The sequence below is a fragment of the Falco rusticolus genome, chromosome 2 (genome assembly GCF_015220075.1).
Source record: "Falco rusticolus isolate bFalRus1 chromosome 2, bFalRus1.pri, whole genome shotgun sequence".
Taxonomy (NCBI): Eukaryota; Metazoa; Chordata; class Aves; order Falconiformes; family Falconidae; genus Falco; species Falco rusticolus.
The window spans coordinates 75,208,312-75,223,209 of NC_051188.1; the positions used below are offsets into that span (position 1 = coordinate 75,208,312).

The window sequence follows — 14,898 nt, forward strand, 5'->3', positions numbered from 1 at the left end:
GGGGGTGGGGGGCAGGGCAGCCAGCCGGGGCTTTGCCGGTCGGAGGGGGTGGGGGTGGGGAGGTGCGCGGCCGCCTGCTTGTGGGCGCGCGGCCGGTGGGGTGGGGGTGAGTGCAACAACATGGCGGCGCGGCGCGCTCCTGCGGGGGGAGGGGGGACGGCGAACCTCTCCGAGACACGAGACGTGCCCCCGCCCCCCCCGCCGGAAGCAGCCGAGGCTGGCGGTCCGTAGCTCTTGCTGGGCGCTAGAGCGGCCGTCCGGAGGCCCGGGTTGCCCCCTCCCCCCTCCGCTACGTCACCCGTTAGAGGGCGGCCAATCGCGAGAGGGCTTATAGCGCGGACGTCAGCAGCGGCCCTCGGCCTCTAGTTGCGGCGGTGCCTTGTGGGATATTGGAGGCCTCGCGTCTCGGCAGGAAGGAAAGCGGAGCGCGGGGGGGGGGAGCAGTGCGGCAGGGCTGTCATGGCGACTAATATCGAGCAGATCTTTCGGTCCTTTGCGGTTAGCAGATACCGGGAGATCCAGGAAGAGCAGCAGCACGGCGGGTAACGAGCCTACCCGGGGAGCCGACGCAGTCGCGGCGCGGCCTAGCGCGGGGGGAGAGGAGGGGTGTGCTGGAGGAGGGAGGGGAAGTGCGCGGGCCCCGCCTCAGGACGGAGGGAGACGGGCCGGGGCCTAGGGCTCTTGCGGATCGTTCGGGCGTCAACATGGCGGAGCCCGGGGGCTCGCGCCCTGGCGAGCGCCTTGAGGGAAAATACGGCAGGGGGGTGGGTGGGGGTGGAGTGCGGGGGAGGGGAGGGCGACGGACGCACGCGTCGTCTCCTGGCGAACGAGCACCCGTTTTCACTCATGGGTTTTCTGTGTTGGTATCTTGTGCTGGGGCAAGAGGAGAACGGGTGAGCGTCTCCGCGATTTGTCTTTTTGATCTTACCAGTTTTAAGCTGGCCTAGTTTTTCGCAGCCTTATCTCGGAAAGCAGACAAAACTTATTGGAGAAGAGTGAGTGATGGGTGCTTATTTTGTGAGGGGAGCCTATAAAAGTTCTTGCATAAAGCATGGGGACTGGCACATTCAAGAACCTGTTTTCCTCCTTTGTGCCTCATAGTTCTGTTGTGAATAAGTGAAAGTTAATCAAAAGATAGATGTTTCACTGAAAGCATGGCTTGTTCAGGAGGCTAAAATAATGTTTTGAAGGGTTGAGTATAATAAATGCTTATGAATTTAAAAAAAGGTCAAAAAAGGCTCAAAATTGCTTGTATTATGTTGATATTTTTTTTGGTTAGTGGAAAGGTAGAAGGCCAGCCCAATGGTGACACAGTCCCAGCTGAGCAAGCCAACCCTTCAGATGACACTGTTGCTGGTGCTGGGAGTCGTCAGAATGATCAGATAGTGCAGAAAATAGAGGAAGTGCTCTCTGGAGCCCTTGATACAGAGCTGCAGTGCAAATCAGGTAAATGAAAATACATTTGGCAAATATGTTCTTGTTTAAGAAGGTTGTCATAGTGCTTAAAACTGAATCAGTTTTACAGAGATGGGAAAGTACTTCTCAGTACTGCTCCTCTCACCAAGCTTCATCTGACAAGTTGTATGTTTATTGTAATGTTTAAGGTTTTTTTTTGTCTATTGTGATTTACAACCATAGATGGACAGAGAAATACATAATGTAAAAATTTAAGCTAGTTATTGTATGAAAGCATTACTTAGTGTGCAAAATAGTTAATTTTTCTTTCCATTACAATACTGCTAAAACATATAAATAATAGCTATCTATATATAAAATCGTGCTTTATTTTGTATATACTTACTTCAGGGTCTCAGTGAGCAGTTCTTACAGCTGTTACTGGTGGATAGAAGCATTATTTTTTGTGTTGTCTTGGATTGGTTTGCAAGATGGTTTCCAAAAGTCACTTACTAGAATTCAGAACTGTATGATTTACTGCTCTGTCAGAGTAAGATATATTGTTGTTTTAAAATGAATAATGCACTTATCTTTAAAATGTAGATACTCAAATTGCAGTCTTCCAAAGGTTAAGAAATTTTTATGTAGCCATCTCATAACTTCAATAAATTACTGGATTAATTATGCCAAAAGTTGCATATGAGTATGACTTCTCATGGAACTAGTCTTTTCTGTAAAATTTCTGAAGTGGGACAGTTAGTGAGATGAAGGTGTAATTCCTGTATTTTTCTAATTTTTTGGAGTTGAAACATCTGTGTGCTTGGTAAGTATAGTTCCAGAGTGATTTATTTTTGTTTGTTTTATTTTTTTCTTCAAGAATCAGTGTAGGAAACTATTTCAGAGATTGTTTGCAAGGTTTTGGAATTGCTTTTTCTTTTTTATGCACAGCAGCTTCTTTACATTGAGCATTTTCAACAGTCTTTCATTTATCTGCAGCACTTTGGGCTGGAATCTGGGGCGTGGGGGTGTTGGGTGGGTGTTTTGGTTGGGTTTTGGGGTTTTTTTTAGTTGTATTTTTCTGGTGTGGAAGAATGAGGCAAGCTAACGTAATAAGTAAGACCTATTAACCTGGAAGTTAATAAACTTAACCTATGATAAATGTTCTCACTGTTTATATCTGGAAAGGAGTTAGTGTAGCTGTTGATCAACAGATATTATCTGAAAATGCTGTCATTTGACTCTGCTTCATTGTACTTTTTAATTGCATTCACAACAGTGTTGGTGGAAACACTTTTTTCTTTGTTTATTCAGTAAAAATGTGTGTGTTTAAACCCCCCTTAAGGTACTTGTTTATGAACTTCTAAGTCACGTTCATTTAATAGTATTGCAATTAACTAACATTTTTTTGATCGTTTTGCATTGTTCACTTGAAAGAGTATGCTTTGTAATTGTGGCCAGATTATAATTGGAGAATCCTTATTGCTGCACTGGCCAGTATAAATATAGTCGTTGGAGGTAACATGCAAGTGGATTTGAATACATAGCTCGTCTTTGACAGAATTTAGGACAAGTTGCCTTATAGAAGTGCCTTTCTCATGAAAAGATAGCGCTAGTTCTAGAGAAGGGTAAGAACCTAATACAGGTTAAATTCAAGGGTAAATGAGGTATAGAATTAAAAGAAGGTGATCACTGCAGTCCCCTTGAGAACCTTCACTCTCCTTCAGAACCTCAGTGTTCCTCTTTTCTTGACCCCTCAGTGATTGCTTGTCCTTGCAGTCACCTGAATTTATTAGTTAGTTTCCTGTTTGAAGCAAAAGCTCTATTAGGTACTTTTTTGTGGCAGCTGCAGTCCAGTCTGAGCAGCTGGTTGCCTGTAGTGCCTCAAAACTTGTTTGGGATTGGGAAAGTAGATGCTGTTTCCCTAAATTTGTTTGAAGAACTTGGTGAGGAACTTAATCAGTAAATATGCTTAGATAATGTCAACACAGTAGTAGTATTGGGCTCGTTCACAAGTTAAAGCATAGCAGGGGATAATGGGTTAGCCACTTTTTTATACAGTAAGCATACCACTGCTTAGGTAATTAGTCTGGAAAATGGGAGTTCTTGTTTCACTTCCATGTGCAGCTTGGTGTGGTTTAAAAGCGCATTTCCAGCCTCTTGGAAGAGTGCACTGCCCAGTTGAATGTAGGTAGAAGTATATCCAACTACTTCTTGGAAAGAGTCTTGTTCCCACTGGAGCTGACCAAGATGATTTGGTTAACTTTTTGAAAGCAGAATTAGAGTTTTTTTTACTTAGTGACCCCTGAGGGGGGAGAGTAAGAGGGCTGAGAGGGGAGTGTATGCTATTTGTGTATGGTAGTGAAGAAGGCATGGGTTTCAAGTTTAAATTTTTTGTCCCTGTGTATTTGGTAACTAGCCTAAAATAATTTGTAAAATGTAGCCTTAATAACGTTTACAAGGAAAATATCATTTTTTCTAGATGTAGACAAAAATACTGTGAAAAATAGTACTCAGTCTACAAAAAGAAGCTCTACTGGTGAAGATGAAATTCCAAGGAAAAAATCAAAGAAGAACAAGAAACACAAAAGTAAGAAGAAGAAGAAAAAGAAGAAGAAAAGGAAGAAAGAGAAGAAGCATAAAAAGCAGCCAAAGGAGTCAAAGTTGAGTATGCGTCATGGAGAACATGCAGACTTGCAGCCTGCTTCCCACTTGATGCCAGAGAAACCGAGCTCCACGTTGAGTGTACAGCATGGAGGATTTGGAGATGTGAATCTGGCTGTCCACGTGCAGCCAGAACTGTGCTTAAAAGCAAATGAGGAGCTTGATAGACAAGCTTTAGGACTTGTTTCTCATTCAAGAACTGATTCTCAGCAATCTACAGAAAATCTTGGAAGTGAGGGGACTTTGTGTGCAACAAATCCTCCATTTAATTTAGAAGGCAGTCAATCTGATATCCAAGAAAATGCTAGTATAACTCAAATTTGCACTAGAGAAGAACAAATTAAACAGTCTCATGAAAATATTTATCCTACAGCTGTTGATGTGAGTGAAAAGGGTGTTCTTGTTGATACTGGAAATGATACTTTTTCTAGCATCCCATCTGGAGTTGCCAATAGATCTGAAATTCAGAAAGATTCAGCAGCAACTCTAGCTTCAGAGGTAATAGAAGCACTGAAAGATTCAGAAGTTACTTTGAAATCTAAAGACATTGGGGAATTAAAAGCTTTGGATACAGCTCTTGGGTCTGAGACCAGGGAGGTGTTGAAGTATCATGAAGCATCTCTACAATCTGTGGCACAGGAGGGAGCAAAAGAGGTAGAAGCAACTTCAGAATCTGTGTCTTTGGCAAGGGATGTGGCAGCAATTCCTAAAACTGCTAATCAGGCAGATCTGAATACTGTGAAGGTAGCTCACATGCCTATAGCCATGGAAGAAGTGAAAATTCCAGAAGCAATGGAAAAATCTCTGCATGTGGGAAATGTGGAAAGATCTTTGGAGTTAGGGGATGTGAGCAGACCTTTGGAGCCAGCCCTGAAGCCCTCAGTTATATCTGGTAATGTGAGAGTGATGCAGTGCAGCCCCATGGAGGGTTCAGGTGTCTTGAAGGCAGATGTATCTTTGCAGCATTCTTTTAAAATACCTGCAGCAAGTGCTGTGACCCAGGTGGAAATAAGAAGTACTGAAGTACCCCTGGGATCAGGAGCTGTTACAAAAGTGAAGGATATTGAACCAGCTAGAAGCTCTACACATATGGAAAACGTGAAAGCTTTGGAGGAAGCTCTGCAACCAACCGCTGTAGGAAAGCCCAAAGCTTTGGAAACAATCATAGAACCTGTGGGTGTTACAGCAAAAGATGTCAAAGCAGCTCAAGGAGGTCTGCAAGCTGAAGTAGTCAAAGGTGTAGAAGGTACCACTGATGCTGCAACAGTGCCGAGTGCACCAGCAATGTTCCTACAACATAAAGTCTTGATAGAAACAAGGAGTGTGGACAGAACCCAGGAACCTGCACTTCTGGCAGAATTGACAGGTGTTAATGTAGTTGCAGATGCGAAAGGTTTAAAAGCTACTTCAGAACCTGTAGCAGTTGTGCAGACCTTTGTTCCCCAAACAACTCCAGAAATCCAGATGGTAGAGGGTTTTAAAGGTCTACAAGCAACCACAGAAGTTGCAGCACTATCAGGAGTAAAAGATCAAGAAACAAATCGAGCTACTCTGCAACTGGAGAGTACTAATGCATCAAAAATTTCAGAACCTACTCTCAAGCCTGTAGCTGTAACAGAGGCAAAAGATTCAGAAGGTACTTCATTACTTAGACAACCAGAGGAGATAAGAGAATCAAAGTCTGAGACTCAATCAAATGTGAGAGGTTTGGAAGCAACTTCCCTTTCTTTGCAGAAAGATGGTGTGAAAAGTCCAGGAGGAGTCCTAAGACCAATGGTCGTGGTGGAAGCAAAAACTTTGAAAACAGCCTCACTGTCTTGGCAAATGGAAGGTGTGAAAGCTTCAGAAGGAGCTGCGCATTGTGGGACTGTGGCCAGAGCAGCACTAGATTCAACAGTAGTGTCTAAAGGTTCAGAAATAAATCTAGAAGCAGGTTCGGATACCGGTCTCCTAGCGATGAAAGTCGGATCTGTGAGACCAGTGAAAAGTTTGGAAACAACTACAGGACCTGTGGCAGATATAGAAAGGAAAGATTCAGAAGCAGACCGTGACAGGGCTGGGACAGAGATGGAGACATCTGCATCACACCTCTACACCAAAGTTGTGAGAGACTTAGGAGATCCAGCATCTGTAGGTAGGGCAAATGTACAAGCTTTGGAAACAGTCTTGCAGCCTGGAACCTTTGCAGTGGCAAAGGGATTAGGAGAAAATGTGTGTTTTGAAGCCAAAATGGGTAGCAGAGTCTTGGAAGCAAGTCCAGGACTTCTTGCCTCAGAAGAAAGGTCAGAAAGAACTCCTGATTCTGTGGTTGCATGTGTAAGCATGGAACCAGTTATAGAGTCTGAGGCATTAGCGGGGAGGATGCATTTGAAAACCACAGCACAGAGAGAACCAAAACATGCAGAAACAGTTGCAGAACCTCTTGGTGCAAACAAAACAAAGAGTTCCATCATTTCGCAGTCCCAGGTCATGATGCATACAAGAACCTTACAGACTGAGGGTGTAGGGGAGATAAAAGATACTGAAGTAGCTACCAGTTCTGCCAGTGTAGAAGCGAGAGGCTTAGACAACTTGTCAGAAGTTGAGGCAGTTGCAGAGATAAAAGATGTGGAAGCGAGATCAGAAACTTCACACTTAACACAGATGAAAAATTTGGAAATGGTTGTGGGATCTGAAACAAGGACGCTAACGCAAGGCTTGGGAAGGATGTTGGCATCTGACGTGGTTAGAGAAGTGGGACATTCTGAAGTTCCTGCAGAAGATCCAAACAAATCAAAGGCAAGGAGCAAAGAAGCAATACTAGAACCTGTGCAAACTTCAGAAACAAGTTCAAAATCTGACCAGGAACAAATAGTAGGTCATTCAGAAGCAGTATTAGAGCCTTTGTCCAGAGTGGAAGAAAAAACTATGGCATCAGAGATAGTGACAGAAGTGAGAAATCTGATTTCAACAGATCCGAGAACTCAGGGACCTACTGTAGAATATATAATTGCAACAAGGAGGACAAGCACAAAAAGAAATGAGCCCTCGCTTATCAATGTAAAAGATTTGGAGGATGCTTCAGAAATGGAGAAAGCAATGGAAGCAAAATATTTGGAGCCAGCATCAGAAGTTAGAGAAGCGAGGTTGTTGGAACATATGAAAGAGTCTGCAACAGTAGAAGTGAGAGATTCTGAAACAGTTGAAGAGCCTGAGGTACGCATGGATATCCAAGGTTTGGAAACTTCCCAGAAGACTGAAAGTGTAGGGATGATGAATGTTTTAGAAGATGCTTCAGAAGCTGTTCCAGAATCTTTGCGCCCTGAAAGGGAAGAACATCTGCAGGCAGTTCTAGAGGCAAAAACTGCTGCAGAATGGAAGAGTACAGAAGGGGCTCCAGAGATCTTGAGTGCTGCTGAAATGAAATTCTCTGAAGCAATTCCAAAACCAGGGGATGTGAAAGATTTGGAAACAACACAGCAACATGAAGTTGCAGCAGAAGTACAATATGCAGAAGGGGTGCAGGGTCAACAAATTGAGGATGTGAGAGTTCCAGGTCAAGCTCAGGAATGGGAGATGCTGCTTGAGAAGAAAGATACAGAGCAAACTGAAGCCAAAGTAATAGCAGAAACAGTTTTCAGTTCTTCACATACAGCAGATGAAAAAGATTCAGCAGCGGCTTCTGAGTGTGAAATAATCGGGGACACAAACCAGTTGGAAGCAGCTCCGGCTGATGTGCCAGAAACAAAAGATTTGAAAATAGTTCCTCTTCCTGAGACTGTTGTAGAGCTGAAAGATGCGGAAGCAGCTGTGGGGTTGGAGGCAGAGGCAAAAGATTTGGAAGCAGCTCCAGTACCCGAGACTGTTACAGAAGGAGTTCCAGTACTTGTGGCAGAGGCAGGCCAGTCAGAAGTCATTCCACAGGCTGAGGCTGTCAAAGAAGCAACTCCAGAACAGGAGTCAGAGAAAAGAGATTCAGAAACATCTGATGTGCAGCCTGATGTGGCAGCACGAATGAGGGAGACTCTGATGAGACTTGAGAAAGTTATTGAGAAAAGTAGCCATAGAAGCAGTGATAAAAAACATGATGCAAAGAAACAAAAAAGGAGTCGCTCCAAGTCTCAGTCCAGGTCTAGGAAGCGGAAGAAAAAATCCAGGTCACGTTCTACTTCCAGGCGTTTGACATCTAAAAGAGCACGTTCTAGGAGCAGAAACTATTCAGTTTCCAGAAAAAAGCATTCCAAATCTAGGTCCCGATCTGTGGAGAAGAGAGAGAGAAGAGTGTCTTCCCGGAGGTCCAGGCGCAGACGTTCCAGGTCATCTGACCGTTACAGGTCTAAATCCAGATCAGCAGAAAAAAGGGGGAGCAGATTGTCCTCTGGGAGGTCCAGACGTAGACGTTCCAGGTCATCTGACCACTACAGGTCTAAATCCAGATCAGTGGAAAAGCGACTGTCTTCCCGAAGGTCCAGACGTAGACGTTCCAGGTCTTCTGATCGCTACAGGTCTAAGTCCAGGTCAGTGGAAAAGCGACTTTCCTCTCGAAGGTCTGGGCGCAGACGTTCCAGGTCTTCTGACCGCTACAGATCTAAGTCCAGGTCAGTGGAAAAGCGACTGTCTTCCCGAAGGTCTGGGCGCAGACGTTCCAGGTCTTCTGACCGCTACAGATCTAAGTCCAGGTCAGTGGAAAAGCGACTGTCTTCCCGAAGGTCTGGGCGCAGACGTTCCAGGTCTTCTGACCGCTACAGATCTAAGTCCAGGTCAGTGGAAAAGCGACTGTCCTCCCGAAGGTCTGGGCGCAGACGTTCCAGGTCTTCTGACCGCTACAGATCTAAGTCCAGGTCAGTGGAAAAGAGGGGGAGCAGGTTGTCCTCCTGGAGATCCCGCCGCAGACGTTCCAGGTCCTCTGACCGTTCTAAATCTAGATCCAGGTCTTCAGAAAAGAGAGGAGGCAAAGAATACTCATGGAGGTTCAGACATAGAGGGTCTGGTTCCTCTGATCGTTCAAAATCTAGGTCAAGATCTGTTGAGAAGAGAGGTCGGAAGGCATCTCTACGGAGGTCTAAACGTCAGCGCTCAAAGTCTTCTGACCGTTACAAGTCTAGGTCCAGATCAGTAGAAAAAAGAGATCGAAAGCAGTCATCACGGAAGTCTAAACGTCAGCGCTCAAAGTCCTCTGACCGTTACAAGTCTAGATCCAAATCAGTGGAAAAAAAGAAGGAGTCCTCACGAAAATCTAAGCGTCGCCGCTCAAAATCTTCTGACCGTTACAAGTCAAGGTCTAGGTCTGTTGAAAAAAAACGCAAGGAGTCTTCAAAAAAATCCAAACGGAAACGTTCCAAGTCGTCTGATAGTATTAAGTCAAGATCCAAATCCACAGAAAAAAGAGAGAGTAAGTTATCCTCAGTAAAGGGCAGTAGCAAGCATATGGAGTCTTCTGAACTTCAGGAGTCAACCATATGTCTTGAAAAAGAAGTTCCTGAACCTTCTTTGGCCAGTGAAGGAAGCTCTTCAAAATCCTCTAATGGTCCCACGTCTATAGCTTTGTCTGCTGAAGGAATAAATGGTCCAGAGCTGCCTCCAGCATCTGAAAGTGGGTTTTCCAAAACTTCTGACAGTCTTGAGGAAAGCTCCTCATCTATTGAAAAAACAACAGGTCTGCAGTCTTCTGTGATGTCTGAATTTGATAGCTCCAAAACCGCAGGTGACCAGGAACTGAGATCCACATCTGTGGGAAAAGCACAGGTTTCAGAGCTTTCTGTGACATCTGAAAACGGATCAGCTGAAAAAGCAGTGGCTCTGGAGTCTTCAACGCTACCTGAAGTTACATACTCCACATCTGAGTCAAGATGCTCATCTGTTGAAAAAAGGGGAGATCCAGAAACTTCTTTGGTAACAGAATTTCAGCTCTCTGCATCCCATGAAGAGTCGAGATCTACTTCCCTCAAAGAAATAGAGGGTCCACAGCCTCTTCTGACACTTGAAAGTGGATGCTCTGCATCTTCTGATGATTACAAGACAACCTCCTCATCCCCTGGAAAAATGGAGGTTCAGGGGTCTTCTCTGATGTCTGAAAATACACCCTCTGACTTGGCAGATGGTCATGAGTTGAGACATATCCCGGTTGAAAAAACAGAGCTTCAGAATTTTTTGCACGTACCTGGAAGTGAATCTTCCAATTTAGCTGACAGCCCTGAGTCAAGGTCACTATCTTTTGAAACACCAGAGGCTCAAAAATCTTTTCTAGCACCTGAAGTTACATGCTCTATGTTCCCTGATGTCTGTGAGTCAGCCTCCTTGGCTGTTGAAAAGGGCCAGATGCAGGAGCCTTGTCTGGCTTCTGACAGCGGATGCTTCAAGTCTCCTGATGGACATGAATCAGGATCCACCTTTGCTGCACAAGTAGAAGAGCTTCCATTGATGTCTGAAGGTGGGTCCTTTAAATCAGCTGATGGAAATGAACAAAGATCTTTATCTGTTGAAAAAGTCAAGGCCCTGGATGTTTCCCTGACGTCTGAATACGGTCCTGTTACAATCTCGGGTGGTGTCATTTCAGCAGCATGTTTTGAAAAAAGGCAGGAAGTTGTACTGACAACTGTAGAACAAAGCTTTAAGTCTTCTGAAGTTCATGAGTCCAGAACACCTGTTGACAAAGACTTGGATGGTCCAGCACTTTCACAAGTACTTGAAATTGACTGCTCTGAATCTTCTGAAATGCATGAATCAAGATACCTGCCTGCTGCAAAAATGGAGGGTACAGGATCTTTTTTGATGTCTAAAAGTGGAATTCCTGTGTGCCATGATGGCCATAAATCAAAACACAATTACTTTGAGAAAACAGAAGGTGCAGAACTGTTGCTGGCGCCTGAACTTAGGCATTCTGTCTTCCCTGAAGGCTATGAAGTGGCATCCACTGCAGTTGAAAAAATGGAGATCCAGAAGCTGCCTCTCCCACTGGAAAGTGGGTTCTCCAACTCTGCTGATGTTTGTGAATCAGTAAGCACATCTGAAAAACTTAAGGCCCCAGTGACTTCTCTGACATCTGAAGGTGGGCTTTTCCTGTTGCCTGATAGTCATGAATTGAGAGGTGTCCCTGCTGAAAAAGCAGAGGTGGAAAAATCATCTGAACTGAAATGCGTTGCATCCCCTGATGGCCACAAGTTGAGATCTGCCTATGATGAAGAAATACAGGTGCAGGAGCCACCTCTGATACTGGAAACCAGAGGTTCTGTTTCTTCTGATGGTCATGAGTTGACACCCACCCCTTTTGAAAAAGCTGAGGTAGAGGAGCCTTGTCAAGTGTCTGAAAATGAATACATAATAGGGCTTGATGGCCCAGAATTGACTTCAACCCCTGCTGAAAAAACGGAGATGAGACATCTTTATCGGATATCTGAAGAAAGATGTTCGGTGTCCGTTGAGAGCCAGGAGTTGCAGTCACCCTCTGTTGATAAGGTAGAAGTGCAAGAGCCTGATCTGGCATCTGAAAATGAATATGCTGTACCTTGGGAGGGCCAGCATTTGACATCTAGCTCTCCTGAAAAGGCAGAGGTGCAGGAGGCTTGTGTGGTACCTGACAATGAATATGCTGTGTCTTCTGAAGATCATGATTTGCCATCTTCCCTTGCTGAAAGAACAGAGGTGCAGGAGTGTTCTCTGCTATCTGAAAATGAATATGCTGTATCTCCTGAGGCCCAGGAGGTGATAGCCAGCCCTGCTGAAAAGGAAGTGCAGGAACCTCCTCTGATGTCTGACAGTGAATATGTTGTCTTTGATGAAGGCCAAGGATTACAATCTACTCTTGCTGAAAAAGCAGTGGTGCAGGAGCCTTTACTAATATCAGACAGCCAACATGATGTGTCCCCTGAAGGGCAGGTGTTGCTTTCTGTTCTTACTGAAAAAACAGAGGTGCAGGAGTGTTCTTTGTTGTCTGAAAATGAGTATGATGTGTCCCCAGAAGGCCGTGATTTGAGATCCAGTCCTGTTGAAAAAGAAGAAATAGAGGAACCTTCTGAAACATCTGAAAGTGAAAGTTCAATGTCCACTGATAGCCAGGAGTTGCAGTCTGCTGTTACTGGAAAAACAGAGGTGCAGGAGTTGTCTTTGATGTCTGAAGGTGAATGTGCCATGTCCCCTGAAGGTCAGGAGCTGCAGTCTAGCCCTGCTGAAAAAGTAGAAGCTAAGGAACCTTCTCTGACATCTGAAAATGAACATGTCCTGTCCCCTGAAGAGTATGAATCAAGATTGACTCATGCTGAGAAAACAGAGGATATGGATTCTTCTTTGACATCTGAAAATGACCATGTTTTTTCTTTTGAGAGCCAGGAGGTAAGATTCACCTCTGTACAAAACACAGATGGACGAGAGCTTTCTCCAGCACCTGAAAATGAACTTGCAGCATCCCCTGATGGCCAGGATTTGAGATTCTCCACTGATGGAAGAGTAGGTAGTGTCGAACCGTTGGTGCTAAATGATGGCGCTTCCATGTCCCCTGATGACAGTGACTTGAAATCCATCCCTGTTGAAAAAATGGATGATGCAATGCCTTCTTTAATGCCTGAAAGTAGGTGTTCTATGTCCCCTGATGGCTACAGTGTGAAATCTGGCCCTGGTGAAGAAACAGGGGATCTCGAGCCCTCTTTGATACCTGAACGTAGACATTCCACATCCTCGTATCAGGAAGGTCATGAGCCAAATTCTCCCATGGAGGAAGAGGGTCTAGAGTGCTGTTTGACTTCTGAACATAGAAGATCTGTGTCCCCTGAGGGCCATGACCAGAAATCTACAGTAGATGAAGAGATCGATGATCTGGAACCCTCTTTGACATCGGAACATAGGCGCTCCACATCCCCTGATGAACATGAGTCAAGATCTAGCATTGGTGAAGAAGCAGAGTATCTGGAGCAGCCTTTGACATCAGAACGTAGATGTTCTGTGTCTTCTGATGAACATGAGTCAAGATCTACTACTGGTGAAGAGGTAGAGGATGCAGAACCGTCCTTGACAGCTGAACGAAGAGACTCCACATCTTCTGATGAGCATGAGTCGAGGTCTACCGCTGGTGAAGATATAGAAGATGGGGAGCCCTCTTTGACAGCTGAACGCAGACACTCCACGTCCTCTGATGACCGTGAGTCAAGGTCTACAACCGGTGAAGAAATAGATGATTTGGAACCCTCTTTGACAGCTGAACATAGACGCTCTGTGTCTCCTGATGGTTGCGAGTCAAGGTCAACCACTGGTGAAGAAGCAGAGGACCAGGAGCCCTCCTTGACAGCTGAACGTAGACACTCCACATCCTCTGATGACCGTGAGTCAAGGTCTACTACTGGTGAAGATGTGGAGGATATGGAACCCTCCTTGACAGCTGAACGAAGAGATTCCACGTCATCAGATGAGCATGAGTCAAGGTCTACCACCGGTGAAGAAGTAGAGGATATGGAACCCTCTTTGACAGCTGAACACAGACGTTCCACATCCCCTGATGGGCGTGAATCGAGGTCTACAACTGGTGAAGAAGTAGATGATGTGGAGCCCTCCTTGACAGCTGAACGAAGAGACTCCACATCATCAGATGAGCATGAGTCAAGGTCTACCACTGGTGAAGAGGGTGAGGATATGGAGCCCTCTTTGGCAGATGAAGATAAACAGGATTCCATGCCTCTTGAGAGGCTGGAGGAACAGGACTCTTCCTTTATACCTGAAAGTAGGCATTCTGAGTCTTCTGATGGTGAAAAATCTAGGTCCAGATCTGTTGATAAAATATCTGACAAAGAGTCTTCACGAAGATCTATAAGTAGACACTCAAAATCTCCTACTCGCCAAAAGAGCCGATCCACATCCGTTGAAAAAACGGCAGACAAAGAATCTTCACGGAGGTCTAGACGTAGACGGTCCAGATCTACAGCTCACCAGAAGAGTAGATCAACATCTGTTGAAAAAATGGCAGACAAAGAATCTTCACGGAGGTCTAGGCGTAGACGCTCCAGGTCCACTGTTCGCCAAAGGAGTCGATCGACTTCTGTTGAAAAAGCAGCAGACAAAGAGTCTTCACGGAGGTCTAGACGAAGACGCTCCAGGTCCGCTGCTCGCCAAAGGAGTCGATCCAAATCTGTTGATAAAACAGCAGACAAAGAATCTTCACGGAGATCTAGAAGCAGACGCTCCAGGTCTTCTCAGCGTAGATCCCAGAGATATGATACAGAGTCTCGCTCTAGACGGAATCGCTCCAGATCAGTAACACGGAGAAGAGCATCAAGATCAAAATCTAATCGTCGCTCTCGATCTAGTTCGTTGTCGCGTTCAAGGCACAGAAGGAGAAGTAGGTCAAGGTCAGCATCAAGAAGGCGGCGTTCTTTATCAAGAGACAGGCGTAAGAGATCTCAGAGAAACAGATCAAGATCTACTGACAGAAGAAGAAAAAGATCAGATTCAAGAGATCGTAGAATATCACTCAGGTTACGGAGCAGGAGTCGAACACCTATTCGTCAAAGGCGATCAAGGTCAAGGGGAAGAAGACGGAGCTCTAGTAGGTCACCAATTCGACTACGGCGATCAAGATCTTCAGGGAGAAGAAGATACAGCAGATCACCTGATCGTCGTAGGTCAAGGTCATCAGAACGATTTTCAAGCAGGTCGCCTAAACGTCTTACAGACTTGGGTAAGTGATAATTTTATTTTCAGTAGTTCCATGGTTAGGTGATACTGTGTTTGTTTATATAGTCTTATTTTAACATGTCTCAATAGTGTTCATAAGGAATTTCTTAGAAGTTGTGTGCATTACTTTTAGTAGAAGTAATGACTTCCACTAGGAGCTTTTATGTTGGAGCTAAATCAGTGCTTATCATTTAGGTGGTGTATTTA

The 14,898-nt window shown here is 44.9% G+C and overlaps 1 protein-coding gene across 10 annotated transcripts in view; it reads left to right on the forward strand.

Annotated features, from left to right (window-relative positions):
• Positions 1-14,898, forward strand: part of SON (SON DNA and RNA binding protein) — a 41,445-nt gene that overhangs the window by 638 nt on the left and 25,909 nt on the right. For 7 of the 10 annotated variants that reach the window (XR_005102455.1, XR_005102456.1, XM_037376397.1 and 4 more), the window contains exons 2-3: positions 1,280-1,446; positions 3,875-14,695. Coding sequence is in view for 8 of the 10 variants with exons in the window: in XM_037376397.1 (XP_037232294.1) it covers positions 1,280-1,446; positions 3,875-14,695 (10,988 nt within the window). In the remaining 2 variants the exon portion in view is untranslated. Of the gene's footprint in view, positions 1-314; positions 543-1,279; positions 1,447-3,874; positions 14,696-14,898 lie in introns of those variants that run through there. The other 3 variants (XM_037376391.1, XM_037376392.1, XM_037376390.1) reach the window with 3 other exon arrangements.